This window comes from Tuber melanosporum (genome assembly GCF_000151645.1).
Source record: "Tuber melanosporum whole genome shotgun sequence assembly, scaffold_310, strain Mel28".
NCBI lineage: Eukaryota > Fungi > Ascomycota > Pezizomycetes > Pezizales > Tuberaceae > Tuber > Tuber melanosporum.
Genome location: NW_003298987.1, coordinates 4,825 through 22,096, shown reverse-complemented (window position 1 = coordinate 22,096; position 17,272 = coordinate 4,825). Strand labels below are relative to the sequence as shown.

At 46.6% G+C, this 17,272-nt stretch overlaps 3 protein-coding genes; 1 reads left to right on the top strand and 2 right to left on the bottom strand.

Moving 5' to 3' along the window:
* The first annotated feature begins 1,446 nt into the window (after positions 1–1,446).
* On the top strand, positions 1,447–5,976 carry GSTUM_00001918001 (uncharacterized protein). XM_002839177.2 has 7 exons: positions 1,447–1,666; positions 1,754–2,746; positions 2,891–3,072; positions 3,135–3,682; positions 3,735–3,874; positions 3,937–4,037; positions 4,090–5,976. Exons 4-7 carry the CDS (start codon positions 3,280–3,282, stop codon positions 4,850–4,852), a joined length of 1,407 nt encoding a protein of 468 aa, XP_002839223.1. The 5' UTR covers positions 1,447–1,666; positions 1,754–2,746; positions 2,891–3,072; positions 3,135–3,279; the 3' UTR covers positions 4,853–5,976.
* Positions 5,977–8,809: 2,833 nt separating this feature from the next.
* Positions 8,810–9,803, bottom strand: GSTUM_00001917001 (uncharacterized protein; the record flags this gene model as incomplete). The annotated part of the gene is made up of 4 exons (XM_002839176.1): positions 8,810–8,850; positions 8,952–9,312; positions 9,379–9,432; positions 9,498–9,803. 4 exons carry the CDS (start codon positions 9,801–9,803, stop codon positions 8,810–8,812), a joined length of 762 nt encoding a protein of 253 aa, XP_002839222.1.
* Positions 9,804–12,370: 2,567 nt separating this feature from the next.
* Positions 12,371–14,430, bottom strand: GSTUM_00001916001 (uncharacterized protein). XM_002839175.2 has 4 exons: positions 13,928–14,430; positions 13,142–13,861; positions 12,845–13,082; positions 12,371–12,764 (listed from the first exon to the last, which is right to left on the bottom strand). Exons 1-4 carry the CDS (start codon positions 14,383–14,385, stop codon positions 12,696–12,698), a joined length of 1,485 nt encoding a protein of 494 aa, XP_002839221.1. The 5' UTR covers positions 14,386–14,430; the 3' UTR covers positions 12,371–12,695.
* Positions 14,431–17,272: the final 2,842 nt, after the last annotated feature.

Here is a 17,272-nt window from a genome sequence, read left to right as displayed (position 1 = left end):
GTGCTTCTGCTTCCCCTTCTACTTCTCCTACTGCTGCCCACTCACTGGTCACCGCTTCCCCCTTCATATACAAACCGTGTACAGTATCATATGTGCGTCCTTCCTGCCTGTAAAGTGCTGACCTGCGCTTTGCCTAAAAGATGCGAACTAGAGACCTGTTTGTTGCTGCCCACGACAGCATCATATTGGGTGCCGAGACTCTCTCTCCACCTGCTCCTTGCAATCCTTTCTCTCTTCTTGCCTTGCCTCTTTTCTCCTCCCCTCCCCTTCCCCTCCTTTTCCTTCCCTTCTTCCCCTTCCCCTCGCTCGCCTACACACCCTTAGGCCGCCGCTGGGTCATGTTCGAGCATTTAGAACCGTAGACACCCCTGCCAATACTCTGCACGTAGTTTTGCACAGACCATGATGATGCTGCCCTCCTGCGTGAATTCCGGGAACGCAGCTAGCTACAACACATGGCGAGATAATACAGTAAATTTACCAGTCTCATCCCATCCTATAGAATAATTCCCCCGTATTGTTTGGGGGTCGTTACTTTTGGCAGCGCTTGTGGAACTCAGTTATCGCTAGCGAGGAAGGCGGATGCCGGGGATGTTATTTTGGATGGAGGTGATGGAGCACAGTAATGTGCAGTGAATGGTAGAATACTCGTACAGGTTATCCCTTTTCTCTCTATCACCTCGTTCTCTTCCCTGTCCAGGGCACCTTTCTAGAAGCTAGCTATCAAATGAGGCTTTCGCTTTCACAACTTACATGTCTCATTCTCACTTTCCATTGAGTTTTTGTTTCGCACTTTCTATTCCTTCCTTCCATTTGGTGCCTGTATCGTATCAAATCTTTGCATCATTTTTCGTGTGTCTCTCTGTGCGCTGCACATTAGCAAGCAATGTGGTAACCCTCGAGACGTAGTCTACACCGCTTTGATCCTTCTCTTGCACTCTCACTCACTCACACGCTTGCTACCTTACTCTTTTACTCCTTCCTCCTCCTCTCTTTCGCTCTCTCTTTTCTGAGAATGGAAGATTCGTCCCTGGCCCCACTGAATCCATCCACACTCAAACCCCCATCCCTTCCTCACCAATAATTAATAAAATAAGAAAGCGGGCAGGAAGGAAAGAAGAAAAAAGTGGGAAAAAAAAGAAAAAAAGAAGAAAAAAGGAAAAAAGAACCCGAAGAGAAGAGAAAGGAAAAGCCTCCTCCGTGCAAGACTATCTCTATCCATCACTGAGTCCCGTACCACCACCACCACCACCGTTCCTACACCTCCACCTACCACCTCCACTTCCATAATCCATCTCCTGCCCTCTTCCTCTTACCACACCCTAAGACCCCCTCCTCGAGAATATTTCCACCTCCCCGCGTCATCAAATCTCTTTTCCGCTTTCCTTTTTCCTCCTCCTCCCTTTTTATACTATAACAGACCAGTTCTCCCCTCCATCCCAAACTCGCGATTTTAATATCTCCTACCTCTCGCTTGCTTGTTGCTTGACTTTTGCCGAATTGTCAAATCATCCGATCTGGGTTGCAACCATCCTTTCAGGCACCGTCTGCCTCGACAAAACCTACTGCCGACATCATCTTTCCCCAGACACCGGTCCAGAGTATCGGTTTTAGGATTCCAACCTGCTTGCAATTGTGATTATTCTGCACGCATATTTGCGACTCCGTAAGTCATTTCGCCTTGCTGGGCGTAGCGGGATAAGAAAGAGAGTTGCATGTACTCCAGTGTTTCTAACCTTGTTGCTTGGTGCAGATTTTATCCCTCGTCACACTTTTGAACAAAGTTCCCACGTTCCAACCCACTCACCTTCCATATTGCCCCATCACTCTTTTCAAAGGGAGATAGAAAGACAAGACACGAATCTAAGGACAGCTTTTATCCCTGCTGGCCAGAACTTTATCTACCCTTCTACTCCTTGAAATTGAGTCTACTCCTTTCCACCAATCGACAACCCGTCATAAAATTCCGATTTTCTGTGCTCATACATCTCTTACATTTGGAGCTGGGACCAACCCAGTCTCATTCGGGAACACGCCAGTTTCCGAGAATTCACGTCGCTTTCAAAAAGAACCGGGGGTATCCGATCACGGCGGACCAATCCCGAGTGTATGAACAGTTGGCCGCCATTCAGGAAGGTGTTAAAAACAAACTGGTTTGCTATCGGAGGACGGCAACGATCCGAAGGCTGTGCGAGTCAAGTCACAAGTCAGTCCGTCTGTGCAGATTTCTATCGATCTCAACCGATCAACTATTTCGCCTGCGCCGTTGGTCGATTATATTGTGATTTACAAGTGGCTCGAACGGTTCTGAGGTTCACGAGAGAAGCACTCGCAGGCGATCAGCAAGCTATATATTATTTATATTAGAGAGAGAGAGAAGGCAGCTTTTTTCTTTTTTTTTTTCGAACCTGCAAATAAGAGGGAGAGGCCCGCAACTTATTTTTTTGTTGTCGAGGGGTGGAAAGTGAGGGTTCTTTCAAAGCACCTTTTTCTCATTGAACAGCGGATAAGTGCGGTAACCTGGTGGTCGGGTTAACTATAAAGGATCATTTAGCAGGTTAAGGCTCGACTCTCATTAAGCCCAAAGGATTTTCTCATTTGTTGGGGTAGGCTCGCCAACTGGTGAGCATTTGGGCTATTCTGACCTTGAATTTTGAATTCGTATCGTTTGTGATCTGCACACTAGTCCGTCTGGAGGAGACTGGGGAAAAAGGAAGAAAAAGAAGCTCAGTTGTGAGAACAAAAGGTGGGTACCCGCAGAAACCTCTAACAAGCATCCTCTTTCTTTCCTCCCTTCTCCCCTTTTGTCTTGATCTCCGGTTTAGAACCACAGTGCACTCTTTCGGTTTGACGGGTTTAGGTTGCTGATGGAAAGGTGCTTGGAGTCTAGGGCAAAACACATCGCTTACAAGACAATTTTTGGGTTGCCTTGCTGTCTGATTCGAGAGGGGCAGGAGCTCCGGCCAATTTTACTTCGCACAGACTGTCTTTCGCCTCCAGAAGGATTTGTCCCCCGCAAAACGCTTCGCGCACCACAATTGAACCCTTTTTCTGCAGAACCTCACCTCCCTTGTAAGCATACTCTGATACGAGCCCACAGTGATATTCATTATCTCATCATTAACTCCTCATAGCGTGCTCAAACCTTCTCTGGTATTGGGAAGTTTAAAGGCACATCCCTTCCTGCCAACTCAGCCCTTCGATCATCTCTTGTTTTCATCTTGTTGAATCCTTTGAAAACCTCCAACCAGAGTCTAGAACGATTTCTCCACACCCAATATGGACCTAACCAATATTTTAAACACCAAGGATGCGGCCGCTGCAGCAGCAGGCGCTGCACCTCCACTTACTCTCTCTTTGGAGATGCAGAAGAATCCCTACTTGGCTAACCCGGGTGCGCACCCCCACAGTCCTGCTGCGTCAGACTTCATCTCGGATAGAGAAGGATCACCTCATTCATCTACTTCACCATCGGCCTCGGAGCATTCACCTAGTGCCTACCCATTACCAAGTAATGCTTTAGTCTCTGCGAACGGATCATATTCAGGTGTACCCTCTGGTGCAGTTAATACAGTACCACGAGGTCCTGGTAGGCCATCATCAGGGGATCCTTACTCAAAGGCATTTCCTTGCAGTGTGTGCAGTAAGGGTTTTGCACGCCGTAGTGATCTCGCTAGACATGGTGAGTTACGCACTTCGGTTTCTCAATAAGTTATTTTCTAATTATTCCTCAGAACGAATACATACTGGTGTCAGACCACATGTCTGTGACTACCCTGGCTGCGATAAACAGTTCATTCAGCGGTCAGCATTGACTGTACATGCTCGTGTCCATACTGGGGAGAAGCCCCACATGTGTGACACTTGTGGAAAGGTGGTTTTAACCCTTATCTTCTCAATCTTGTTTCGTCTACTGATTTTCCGTCCTCCAAACAGCCGTTTAGTGACTCAAGCTCGCTTGCTAGGCACCGTAGGATACACTCAGGGAAGCGCCCGTACAAGTGCCCTTATGCAGACTGTCAGAAGACGTTTACTAGGTAACAGGCCCAGCAATCGTGGGCATTGAGCAAACATCTAACCCTTTGGCAGACGAACTACACTCACTCGTCATCAGAACCACCACACTGGGACAATAAGTGAAGCAGCGGCGGCTACAGCGGCCGCACTAGCTGCCAGACCTACCTTACCGAAGCCTGGGAGGCCACCAAGATCCCCCAATGCACGTCCTTTGGGGCGCCCTCCAAATGATTCAAACCCAAGCTCGGCACATTCAACACCTTCACCCGGCCAGAGACATGCTTCTCTATCGCCATCAACAGAACTTCCTCCGCCATTCTCGGCCCACCGCCAAGGTGGAGATTATCATTATCGACAGAGCAATATCACTTCCCACCCCTCGACTTCTTTGATGAATGAATTGCAGCCTCTGACACCCCGTCCTACACCCACGACAACACCAACAATATCCTCCGGAATGGTTCCTGCTGGGCCTCGTCAACCTCCTACCTCGAACCCGACTTTTATGTCATCATTGCCACCAATCCTTGAACCTCCGCCAAAGCCTGACGCGCAGCGCCAGGGCAGCCCACATCTCTCTGGAAGTCCTCACATGTCTGCCGCTGGGAGTCCACATATGTCTCATCCTAGCCCTCTCTTTTCTCCCGGGTATCGCTCGCCCTCGTGTCACTCAACCGTTTCCGAAGATACAGTATTTTTCCCACCTCACAACTCTTTCCAATCTCCAGTTCTTGGCTCGCACTATGGTAGCGATCATCTCCGAAGGCCCCACTCAAGTGACAGTCTTCACTCTTATGAGCAAAGAGAGGTAAGATTGCCCGGCGTGTACCCATGAGCTGCCTGGATTATTGGCACAACTGGGAGCAGGCTTCGGAGCAATTTTGTCCACGAGACTATTCCTAGTGGTATTGAAGATAGTTATGGCCAGTTTCTGGCTCGCGCATACGGGGAGGGTATACCTCTTTATTTTTATTTTTATATATTTCCCTAATTTCCTACTCTCCAGTTGCATCTTTTTTTACTTCCATGCTCTGTTATCTGGCGCGGTGTGTCGTTTTTGCTATAGAGGCGGCGGGGTTACTTGGTGCCCACGTCTTTGGAGTGGCTGAAGTCCATTTTAAAGCTTTACTCTGGGAATTGGTGTCTGCCATGACTCGGTTTTGGTATTATGTGGTCCCCATTTCTGTGTTCTTATGTCCCATTTTCTGGTCGTGAAGCGCCGATGTGGGGCTTCACAGTGCCATTACCTCCGTAATATTGAGAAGCACGGGGTGGTTGTGCGGATAGTTCCCGGGTTGATAGGAATTGCGGTCGGAACAAACTCCGCGACAGCGGATGCTGGGGAATTGGTGTTCCTCGGGCCCGCGATCGGGCTGTTCCACTCGGTTGGCCGAAGTTGCGACTTTTCTTATTTATCTTAGATTTTACCACCTTTCTCTTTTCTCCATGATGAATTCCCTTTCCCCCTCGCATCCAATTCGGTAACATGGGAATCTCCTGCAGAGGGGGGCCTTGTAAGATGTGAGCATTTTCGGGAGCTATTCAGGGTCTTTAATTCTCTTTTTCTTTCCTGATTTTTTCCCTTTCACATTCCATTTTCCTCTATATTCGGCTTTCATTTCCTCATCTTGGATATAGAAGGTTGCGGTGACGAAGGTTTATGACCTCATGATAACTTGCTTGCAAAGTTGGATTCCCTAGCAAACAAAGGTCCCAATTCTGTTTCTGGTGTTTTCTTCCATTTTCTTTCTGTAACTTGTTGTATGATGTTCCTATTTCCCCTCTGCTTCTTCGTGTCTCCTGATCTACCATTGTTGCTACTTTTTCTTGCGGCTTGGTGTTCGTTTGTATGTGTTTGCTTTCCCGCGTTCTTAAAAGGTCCGGTGGTCGGGGTGTTTTTTTTGATACAAAAAGAGTTCTAGCTGTTTTAGTTAAATAGAAGTGACAGGTTGTGATTGATTGTGTTCCTGGTGCTGTGCTGTGCTGTGATGCTCGTATTCTTGGTGGGTGGGTTCGAGTAGGTTTTTGAAGGTTTGTTTGGCGGTGGTGGTAGATCCGTGGTATAAGAAGCGTTGTCCATGCTCACTCTCACCCGTACGCTCACCTCAATCCCCTCACCTCTATGAGGTCTCGTGACGATCCATCCTTCCATCCATCCAACCATTCACCCATTCAACAAGGGGGTAGCCCATCGGGTGCGGAACGACCTGTGGCGGATATGCGGAAGGAAAAGGTGAAATAAAAAAGGTACGAATTGTACGCTGGCGGGTGGTGTTGTGATAGGGATATGTTCACCCGGGAGGGAACCCTTTTTTTCTCTTCCAAAGTTTGCTTTTTATACTACTCCCGCCCCTCTCTCAGCAAGCAAACAAGCAAACAAACCCACAAAATACCCGGTAAACTAGCCAAAAACAACAACGAAGGCTAACTTTTTCACACCCCATCCCCGCCCCCTCGATCTCTTTCTTTCTTTCCCCTTCTCCCCTTCCTTCGCCGTCGCCCGCCGTCTACGGTATGGTACATCTACCCACCCTTACCCCACTATATAACCACATCACATCACATCACCGTATGTACTCTATGTAACCTACCTGCTCACCTACCTACATCAATCGATCCATTCAACCTACCAAACCGTATTATACATCCTTTCCTTCCCTTCCCCTTCTCCATTCTTTCAACCACATATGCATCACGGTATCCTGCCATCTGTGCCCGAATCCATCACCACCCCACCAGTGTCGGGGGTGGGGTGGGTAAGTGAAGTTGTCCGTAAACCCTCCCCCCAGGTTTAGAGATACGATACGATACAACATTACACCGTACCCGATAAACCCAACTTTACGGCAAAATAGAAATATAAAGCAGACAAATTGGGCAACAAGGATAACTTACTGTACGATACCATACCCAATTCCTCCCATCAACCCCGCACGGCGCCTCCCATGTATGCACAAACGCATATCCGTATGGATATGTGTGCATTCATATTCGCGATTTTTTTTTTTCCTTGCATGTACTGTACCGAATGTGGGGTTGAGGTTCGTTGGTTGGAAATAGGTGGTGGTGGTAGTTTAAGTTTTGTTAATATCTTTGCTTGTTTGTACTACAATTGTTCTCATGTATGAGTACGACTGTGCTGTATGATAGGCGAGGGAGTAGGATAATAATTATTTGAGTTGTCGTTTGGTTGGCCGGTTGGTTGGTTCTGATTGGGGGTGTTTTTTTCTTCTTTGCCTGCTGTTTTGTAGTAGTAGTAGGGTTGGTACTTGTAAAAGTATGATACGATACCTACAGTAACTTAGGGGTTTCGCCCGTGGGCCGGATGGGGAAAGTCCATATGTGGGTGGGAACTGTGGGTTGGCGAGGTTTGCGGGTTCTTTCTTTTTCCCGGTGGGAGGGGAGGGGGGAAAGGGGAGGGCAGCTTAGGCCAGAGTTGGGTGATTTTCCCCGGGGATTGTATGGTATGGAAAGGAGTATTATAAGGATAAGTGAGGGAGGGAAGCAGGTAGGGAGAAGGGCTTTAATAATGATAAATATTCCCCACGAATTTCTCGTCTCAGGTCACCCCTTTTGCTCTGCTGGCGTTTTTTACCTATTTTTTTCTTCTCTCTTTCTCTTTCGGCTAATGGATAGAAGCAGGTAAGGCTTCAGGGAGAGAGCCTGACTAGAGTTAGTAATAGTATGATAGTACAACTCATCCGTTTCAAGGCTTGCAGCACAGTACAGTATTTTATTTTTGTTTTGACGGGTGAGAAAGGAAGAAAGCATCTACAAATCATGCATTCAAAATAGTTCACAGTACCAAGTTAGACATCGTGGATGCTTATCACCGTTCGCGGATTTCATGACATAAATTCCCTCCACCCCATAGCCGGATACTTCTCTTTCCCCGGTGACTGCCTCTTTCGAACTGCCCCGCATAAAGGCCCATATCCGGGGATCCAAGGTTAGACATATCGTGCCATAGCGCTATTCATACCTACATATTGGACAGGCTAAAATATTCCCCTATAATTATGCAACAACTTGTTTTCGAAATTATATTTATCACGAATGCCATGAAGATGCGGTAGGAGGGAGGTGTGCAAGTACCGTAGGGTTATGAAGTATAATAATAAAGTGGACTATATGACGTTCGCCCGGTCGGCCGAATCCGAATCTCATCCGTTATTCCGATAACAAGAAAATAGGGTAAAATGGGACGGAGGGAAAAAGGGCCCTCTATCTCTCGCCCTATGATAATATGGTCTTGATCCATTTCCCAAGTGTTCAGGGAAAAGTGCCGTGATGTTGTCAGTCTAATATGAAAACGGCCCGCATTTGGTAACACCCCGGCAATGTAACTTGATAGTTGTGATCCTATGTAGATCCTCATATCCCACGTGACATTTGGCGAACTCCAGCTTTTGTCTGCCTCCTGATTTGCTGCTTGGGCATGTCAAATTAACCCCCATGCCTTGCGTTGTGCAACGCCATCTCAATTTTGTCATTCAATGCCATCGCTCTGCACTCCATCGATGATCCACCATGTGTTGATTTCGGATAATAGTACAACTGACCGAGATAATAGAGCTGGAGACGGATACCCCAGCTGCTTATCAGGTATTAAAAAGAAAGAAAGGAAAAAAAGGAAAAAAAAATTCACAGACAAGGTATCTATCGTGTTCCAATTATATCAGCAGGGCCAAGCTTACGGTGGAATAGAGTAGAAAAGGGAATAAATACAGAAAAAACAAAAAAGACAAATGGCATAAGAATGCGCAACGCCTTATGGCATTTTGGAAATTTCTCATTCGCCTCGGCAGATAGCAATGAATTCCTCCTTGCTAACTATTTCGCACAACAGCCATGTCAGCATTTCACTTTATATCAATTTCGACCAACTAGAGGGTTGAGACGAAACAGGGATGTTAAACAAGTTGGAAACATACTCATCCCGTCGTTATCGATATCAAACTCCTCAATCATAGCTCTCAACTCCTCTTCCTCCAATGTTTCCCCAAGCTCCCTCGCTACCCTCCTCAAATCCTCGATTCCTATCCTCGGTTCCTGGCCCGTTCCCCCACCAGCAGCGTTGGCAAATAGGTCGAATGCCCTTAGTATCTCATCCAGTGGGTCTCTCTCTAGAATCTTCTGTGTCATGATGGAAGTAAATGCCTCCTGAGAAATGTATAGCCTACTTGGCTGCGCACCGGGCTGAGCCTGCTGTCCAGGACCGGGGGTGCCGTGCTCGCGAAGAATTTGCAGAAGCTCAGGTTTAGGAACGTCGAATCCGAGTGCTTTCATTGCAACCTATATTTAAATTAGGGTTTCAGTTAGGAGCACTTGCTGGAGCTGGAGGGGTTGGAATACGCTAACCTTGAGTTCGTGGTAGTCGATCATGCGGTCCTTATCGAGGTCAAAGAGGTGGAACTGTAGCATCATGAAACCGTAAGCGAATTTCTAGCGATATTACCCGGGGCATCGAGTGTACTTACAGCTTCATTAATCTCAGCCCTTTGTTCCTCACTCAGTTCCACTACTGTACCTCGCTCCTGGGGGCGCTGCTGTTGGGAGGTGAGGTCACGGTCTCTTTCACGTTGATGGTGCTGGTGTCCGGTACCGCCCCTTCCCCCGCCAGTGTTTCCAAATAGAACCCCGCCCAGTACCGACCCGCCAAGAGGATTGGTCGAGGCGCTAGCTGTGGGAGGGGGTGATTGTCGTAGGCCTTGAGCCCGGCGATTGCGACCACCGGCAGGTGGAGCAGTTCCCTGGCGTGGGTTATTTGGACCGGCTGAAAACATTGAGGTATTGCCGTTGGTGTTTGTTTTGGGGTGTTGAGTCGTGTTTTCGTGGAGGGGGACGTGCGATAATCAATTTGACGCGAAGCGAGTCAGGTGACCTCAGTGTCAAAACGAGAAACTTACGAAGTGGTACCAGATGGATTTTAGGACAAGAGGTGGTTAGAGAGGAATTTTAATATCGAAATGTCGACTTGCGTTTAAGAAAGGAATTTACAAAACGCTGGCAGTTCCGGTTCACTTTGTTCTGGGTCGTGCCTTATCGGTAACTGACGTTTTCGCAACTGTGGCGTAGAGCTGAGACCTTAGAAACCGGGGGTGTATCATAGGGCATCACTCGTGCTACCCTCCGCCCGTCACCGGAAGTAATACTTCAACCCGAAGGAAGGTATCATACAAGCTATCATATTATGTCCGGCTACACGTCGCGCCCCTTGGCCCATCGGGATTTAGGTAAGAGTCACTAATGTATAAAGACGCCACTTATTGGTATAAGTAGGACAGGCTCCGGGGCATCTATCGTACTGGAAATTAAGCAAGTGGCTCTCTCCCCATTTCTTTGTTCTCAATCTCCCACTCCTGGCGAGCGGCCTCCCACAGGGGCTTGGGATGAATATTATGTTGGCGATAAGTATGAGTAGATTTGGTAATTCCTGCCCAATAGCGAGGCTATGAGAGAGGGTGCGGCGCATTAATACACATGCTGGAAGGATCGCGGTTTGTTACCAGAGAGATAAAGCTCCATTGGGTGCTGTGTAGTTTCGGCTTGCACATTGGGGATGAGTAGCACAAAGTAAGAGGATTGTATCGGAATGGAAAAGAGAAAACCTCTGAATGCAGAGTTAGGAGCTAAGGTATTTTAATTAAGTTTGTAGCTGCCACTTAACAAAGACCGGAGAGGAGCAGTCAAGGACATGCCCTCAAAATATACCCCCAAAAAATCTCAGGACTTAGGAGAGTCTTCACTATATTAATTGTGGCTCTAGAAGACGAGGGTATAAGTCTTCAATGTTTCTCCTTTACCGTATAATATATCACGTTGGCAGTATAAACGGGGCGTATGATTGGATAACACTAAAAAGTTGAAATCCCTTGCGTATATATGATCCCTCACTATGGGACTAAAATTCGCGACTTTTATCGACTTTGGCAGAGCTCTATAGAGACGAAGGATCTGTATGACACCAGTAGAGGTACCCTTCGATAATAGCTCCATGGAAGCGCAAAATTTTGGCCAAAGTGGAGGCTAGTAAGATCACATACTTATCACTGACATAATATTATATCTCTGCTGTTTTTTCTGGTTCGCATGGGCACCGCCAAACTGCACCGTTTCCCCTGCCCACCAGACAACTGCCGGGGCAGTTCGCCGGGGAAAGAAGCACAGCGCAGGGGGGTATTGGCTAGATCCAGCCACTAAACGCGCTGCCTTGAAGTTGTTTGGCGGTGAAAGCCTGCAAGTTATGATATGTGACCTTCGGCTCAACATAAGCCACCCCCCACCGCTCCAAATCTCTGGGTTCAATCCCTCAATCTTGTTCTCTGCTTGCCACTTGAGAGTTCTGTGTATGTAAGTGGTGGGAAAGAGCTTAACCGCTTGAGTATACTTCCCCCTATGGTTCAACCGAGCAGCTCCACCCGTCGCCTATGATTACATCATGTCTTATGATACTGCTATTTGTAAGAAGTGAGAAGTCTTTGATTTTTAAAAAGTTCTTTGCTATCGGCTCCCTATTGTCTCTTGTCTCCGCTAGCAGAAGAATCGGCACTTCTTTTGGAATATTTACCATAGGCCCATGGAAAGTGAAAACTGGCATCGGATCATGACTTGGAGACACGAGAAATCATTACCTGTTCGTGTTCGCTGGGCTTTTGGAATTATTGTTGACAAGCTATGCTATCAGACGCCACGTCCGCTACAAACCACTAACTACCCCTAATATAGTGTTTACAGCAAGAAGCCTTCCCTGCTAGCCGCTTCATACCAAGCAGCCTGTTAAATCCATTCACCCTTCACTGAATATCACTCGCTACTGGGATTCTTCCTAGCATGGGGGTCATATTTCGACTATATTCGTCAACCAATGGATTCGGAAGCATGGGTCTTGAACTAGGAAATTACGTTACCCGTCGATAGCTATTCTGGTTGTGTCCGGGAATCGTAATATTCAGAGGCCTCTACTATCCTATTTTTTATGGCTCCTGTATTCGGTGCTTATTTAGGTATCAGTCCATCTGATCTACTTTTGTTTTGAGCTTTCTGAATATAGTTGGCAAACAATCTTTCTCACTTCTCCGACCTTCCCCTCTATCACTTGCTCCGCTGATTTTTATTTTGTATGCTCCGTCATAAGTTATCAAACCACACCCACAGTTTTCGCAGTATGAACAAGATAACCTAAGGTGCTGGCGAAGTAGAATAGAGACTCTATGCCTGTTGCCCCAAATGAAGCGAAATATAGTAACACATTTCGAATCCATGAAACACAGTTTGCTCGACATTTTTTCTTACGAGGATAACTAGGTGGTGCCACCCCAGACTCCGCAAACCACAACCGGGGACAATCTGCTACTCCTTAAGAGGACTAGTGGACGGACCCTTAACCAACTAACAACAAGCACAACTAGGTACCCCCTTCTCCTTATGCTCATGCACACCCTGCTAGGTTCTACATTTCTGGGATTAATTCGCGGAGGCTTCTATCTACGGAAAAAATTGAAGCAATCACTGCAGAGGAAGGCGGGCTTGCGAATAAAGCTCAGTAATTGAAGGGATGTGTGATTGTTTAGCGGGCGGATAAGAGGTCAATACAGGTATGGTATCATCCGTGCACCACCTCACAAACACACATACCAAACCCGTCCCCTTGATTTGGGTAAACACTATATCCCACTCTAATCGTTGAATTTGAAAGAATTTGTCGAAAAGTCGATTGCTCCACCTCTATAGGATCCTCTCTTCTTCTATAATCCCGAGGAAAGTTAATCTCTATTCTGTAATACTTGCTAAAAGAGAAAGAGCTAGGTGGATGATATGTACAAACCTTATTTTTCTCTTTTGTGAAACCCTTCCCCTTGGTAACAATGAGATCTTGATGTGCCCTCACGGTATAGTGATTCTCTGGGAGTTGGAGAGCTTCAAAAGTATTATCCTTGACACGCTCATCCGCATAATGAATTTTGTCATACTCGATGCGGGAGAAGGGCTTATTAGGGATAAATTCCTTTTTCTTTTTCTGGCCGTCGTCAGATGAGGACGTGGAAATAGTGTTAGAGCCGGGACTATGGGGTGTATAAGCAATTATATATAAAATAAAGCGATGGGTAACAGGAGAACCTACAAGTGCCCAGAGCCTTCTTGTTTGCTCCTCTTAGCATCCCTTTTTGGCACGCCGTCTTCTCGTTTCCGCTTTTTGGTTGAGGAATTCGCAGGCCCTTTTTTGTCTGTCCCCTTTGGGACCTTTTTACCAGTGCTCTTGCCCTTCTTCTTCTTTCTCTTCTTTTCTTTATCGGAGTCAGAACTTGAACTTGAACTTGAGGACGAAGATGAAGAGGATGAGGAGGATGAAGAGGATGAGGATGAGGATGAGGACGAAGATGAAGATGAACTAGAGGAGGACGAAGATGAAGATGAACTAGAGGAGGACGGAGCTGAATCGGAATCTGAGCTAGATGAGTCTTTAGCATTTTTGGTCTTGGTCTTTCCGGCTTTCTTAGCCTTCTTCAAATCATCGCTTGAAGAGGGCGAGGGGGATGAAGAGGACGAGGAAGAGGAAGAGCTCTTCTTTGACTTCTTTGACTTCTTTGACTTCTTTGACTTCTTTGACACCTTTGACATCTTTGAATTCTTGTCCTTTTCAGACTCGCTACTCGAAGAAGAGGATGAGGATGATGACGAGGAGGAGCTAATTGAGTCTGAAGAGTCAATGGAGCCCTTAGAATCTTTGCCCCCTCCCACTTCTTCAGAATCGTTGCTGGAAGAACTTGATGAGCTTAAACTACTCTCCCCAGAGTCAGATCTCCCGGAGTCGGAGTCGGAGTGGCTAGAGGACGGAGCTTTCCTACATATCCGTGAGTTTCGTGTCCCTAAGAAGTTTCAATCAAAAGGAATCAAATATGATTGTTACTTTTTAGCTTTTTTCTTTTCGCCATTACAGCCATCCCCACCATTCCCGCTGTCACTGCTCTTCTCCTTATCACCGACAACAGTATCCGACGACGAAGATTCTTCCTCTTCGCCCTTCTTCTTCCTCCTCTTGTCCTTATCGTTCTCGTTCTCATCATCATCATCACTATCGTCCGATGACCCATCACTAGAACTCTGCTCATCATCGGCCTCAAACAAGCTGTCGCTCTCGCTGCTCTTCTCCTCCGCCTCCCTCCTTCCTTTTGCAGCCCATTCCTCAAAAATAGCCTTTAGGTCTGATGTCCCATTCTTCAATTCCCCCAGCTTTGTTCCACTGGATACACTCTCCACCTCGAAAATTTTCAACGTCGACTTAAACCCCGAGTCTTTGAGGAATTGTCGGACAAGCGCGACCAGGAGTGGTGCTGGAGGAGAGGCTTTTTTCGAATTTTTCACCATGACTGTTGTTTGAGTTGCGAGGGGGGATTGCGGAGGCGAAATTTTGGTAAAAAGCAGGATGTCGCGACTAGTAAGTTAAGGCATCGATGGATTTTTCTTCTCAATAAAGGTCACGTGGTTTCAGCCTCCTTGCCAAGGCGGGTAGATTAAGCGTTATCCGTCCAGGTCCGGGCGACCTTCCTGCTGCGGCGCAGAGCCCCACCAGGGCTAACACCAACTCTCATGCAATCGGGGGGTTCGTTTCTTTTTCTCGAATACTCAAACGGCCCGGACGGATATCCCCGCAAGAAAATGCTATTGAGAACTCGAGGACCTCGGTGTGCTAGCGTCGCTCTTATCAGCCTGACTTAGGCATTCCTACTGTACCTAATATGTTTATACTCGTCGCACTGGTTAGCATTAAAGAAAGGGGCAGGGTCCCTAATGTTCGTCCCATAGAGGCGACGGTACTGTACCCGTATCCCTAGATTTGACTTTGATCGAAACACTTGGTCGGACAATTAACTTCCGGACGTATAACTTGGTCAAATAACCTAATAAAATTCGGCACTGTGTATTTTAGTTTCGCATGCCTGACTGTAACCCCAGAAACCCACTCTCCGAACGATTATCCCACGGCAGGGAAAACACATATATACTGGCTACGAACATAAGCCACAGGCAGACATAGCCCATCACTCGTGAGCCGACTCTCAGCGGAACTTACGGAATCCACAACACAGAAGTCTCCACCCACCAAACCTTCACCAATATCTCATTCGCTAAAGCAAAAAAGATTCTGCGTAACACAAATTATTCGAATGGGTTAGTGGACTGGTATTACATCAGAGCTGAGGCGTGCATAGGGGTTCCTGCGGGTTTTTGTGATAAGTTGCAGCATTTTGAATCGCTTACCACAGACTGATATCTAGTGTCATGCTTGCATCCTACCCAGGGCTATTCCATGCCACAATGTTGAGGGAAATCAGTGATGGCTTGGGCAGGTGGGGGGAGGAAGGTTGCACTTTGCCAGGTTCTATACATCCTATCGGGATATCTATTCCAAAGCGTAGGTGCGAATAACTGAGGTTGTCCACAGAGGCTATCAAAAGGTTGTACAATATCATACAAAAGTCAGTAAAGAGATTCCACATAAAATCTAGGTAATCAAAGTATAGGAAGCTGATGTTATCGCGTGTCGTCCTTGTTCTATTTTGGAACAAACCACTGTCCCCCTAGCTGTTATTGCATCCATTTTTCAGCTTGGGGCCAGGTTTTACGGAGCTGAAAAGCCTACGGGCTTTTCGAGGCCAAAGCCCGTGCAGGCCCACAGCAAGCACTGCGATTGCAGCCGCTTTTCAAGTCTGATTGCTAGGTGAGTATTGAGAAACAGCGGGTGGTGGGCTGGTAGGTCTCTGTCCTGCGCACGAAAGGGCCAGTGTGTCCAGGGCCATGCATGCAACTGTCAAATCTCACTTCTCTACACACAAATCACAATTCACACTTCAATTTTTTTGCGTGATATACTAGTTGCCAAATTCTCCAAGAACTTTTAAGAATAAGTAAAGAAAACCCAGAAGGAAAACCTCGCTGGTTGTCGTGTTTCTTCTCTCTAGAAAACCAAGGGACTAGAGAAACCCAGCAATAAAAATTCATATTGTATAGACCCGCCCCACCGGGCCGTGCAACTAAGCAAACAACTGTCCTGGGATATCCTTCAGTCTCCTTCCATCAACTTTGAAAACTCTTTGTCTAGCTAACAAAATTCCATCATGAAATCTTATTCGGCTCCTGTGTAAATAAATAAAATGAAAAATGAAAAATGAAAAATGAAAAAAAAACACCAATATTGTCACTAACCCAACAAGTTAGAGCTAGATATATATTCTACCAGCGACACTAGTACTAAAGTGCCTTTCTATTTAATTCTCGCCAATGGTACACCCCACGTAGCTACCTTCAACCTCAAAATCCAAACGTACACATTACCTAGCCGCACAAGCTGCCGCCGCCTAACAAACCCCTAGGAAGCAAAGATTATGGGAATTCGCAGTACTTGTGCACTTGAACGTAGGTTGTAACTGTCTGTTCAGCAATTCCTGTATCATAGCATTGAATTTGTCTCATCGGCCACTCATACATTGTCACTCGGAAATACCATAGTTTCGTTCGATGAACGAAGGGATGGAATACAATAGGTTTGATTGGTACGCATTAAAGTAAAAAGAACAGCGCAGGTTCCAGTGGAACAAGAAACAAGAATTCTAATCAACGCTATACTTGAGCCAGGACCGGTATGGTAGCTGATGACCGAAACCGCACACTGCAGACTGTAGACTAACACGAGTGACGACAGTCCGGGCACTGATTTCAACGCTGTTAGGGCGATAAATCCCCCGTACTGGATTAGAAACCGTGAAGCCAAGCTTACGCAATTAACCACCCTAATATTTGAACGCGTTATCCAGTACAGTAGTCTCGGTTGGTAAAACGTTCCGAGTCATGTGATATTGGGAATTGTATAACCCCCCCCCCCCTCGCCCCGAATGTTTCACGGATTCGTCCTGTTCTCCATTAATTATCTGAGGGGGAGGTTGGATCGCCGTGATCTGTAAGGTATGCATGTGTTGCCAAACACCTCAAGGAACTGTTGCAAGGCCAGGAAACAGTTTATAGCTAATTGGGCGAAGACCCTATATAGGCGCGATGAGGATAATGTTATTATTAGGCTGTGGGAGAACGGACCCTAAGATTTACCAGTTATAGGTATTTTGGAACATTTATTAAACCCTATTTTAAGAAGTTTTCAAACCGCAGTTTGTAAGGTATCATATTACCTTACAAACAACGGCGAGACAAACACCCCCTAAGTGTGTTGCGTGTATGATATTATATCATAGCACACTTT

Coding starts and splice junctions, on each gene's coding strand:
- GSTUM_00001918001 (XM_002839177.2), top strand. CDS start 3,280: ATGGACCTAACCAATATTTTAAACACCAAGGATGCGGCCGCTGCAGCA. Junction 3,875..3,936: donor TGTGTGACACTTGTGGAAAG/GTGGTTTTAACC, acceptor TCCTCCAAACAG/CCGTTTAGTGACTCAAGCTC. Junction 4,038..4,089: donor TGTCAGAAGACGTTTACTAG/GTAACAGGCCCA, acceptor ACCCTTTGGCAG/ACGAACTACACTCACTCGTC.
- GSTUM_00001916001 (XM_002839175.2), bottom strand. CDS start 14,385: ATGGTGAAAAATTCGAAAAAAGCCTCTCCTCCAGCACCACTCCTGGTC. Junction 13,083..13,141: donor CAAGAAGGCTCTGGGCACTT/GTAGGTTCTCCT, acceptor TACACCCCATAG/TCCCGGCTCTAACACTATTT. Junction 12,765..12,844: donor TCACAAAAGAGAAAAATAAG/GTTTGTACATAT, acceptor TCGGGATTATAG/AAGAAGAGAGGATCCTATAG.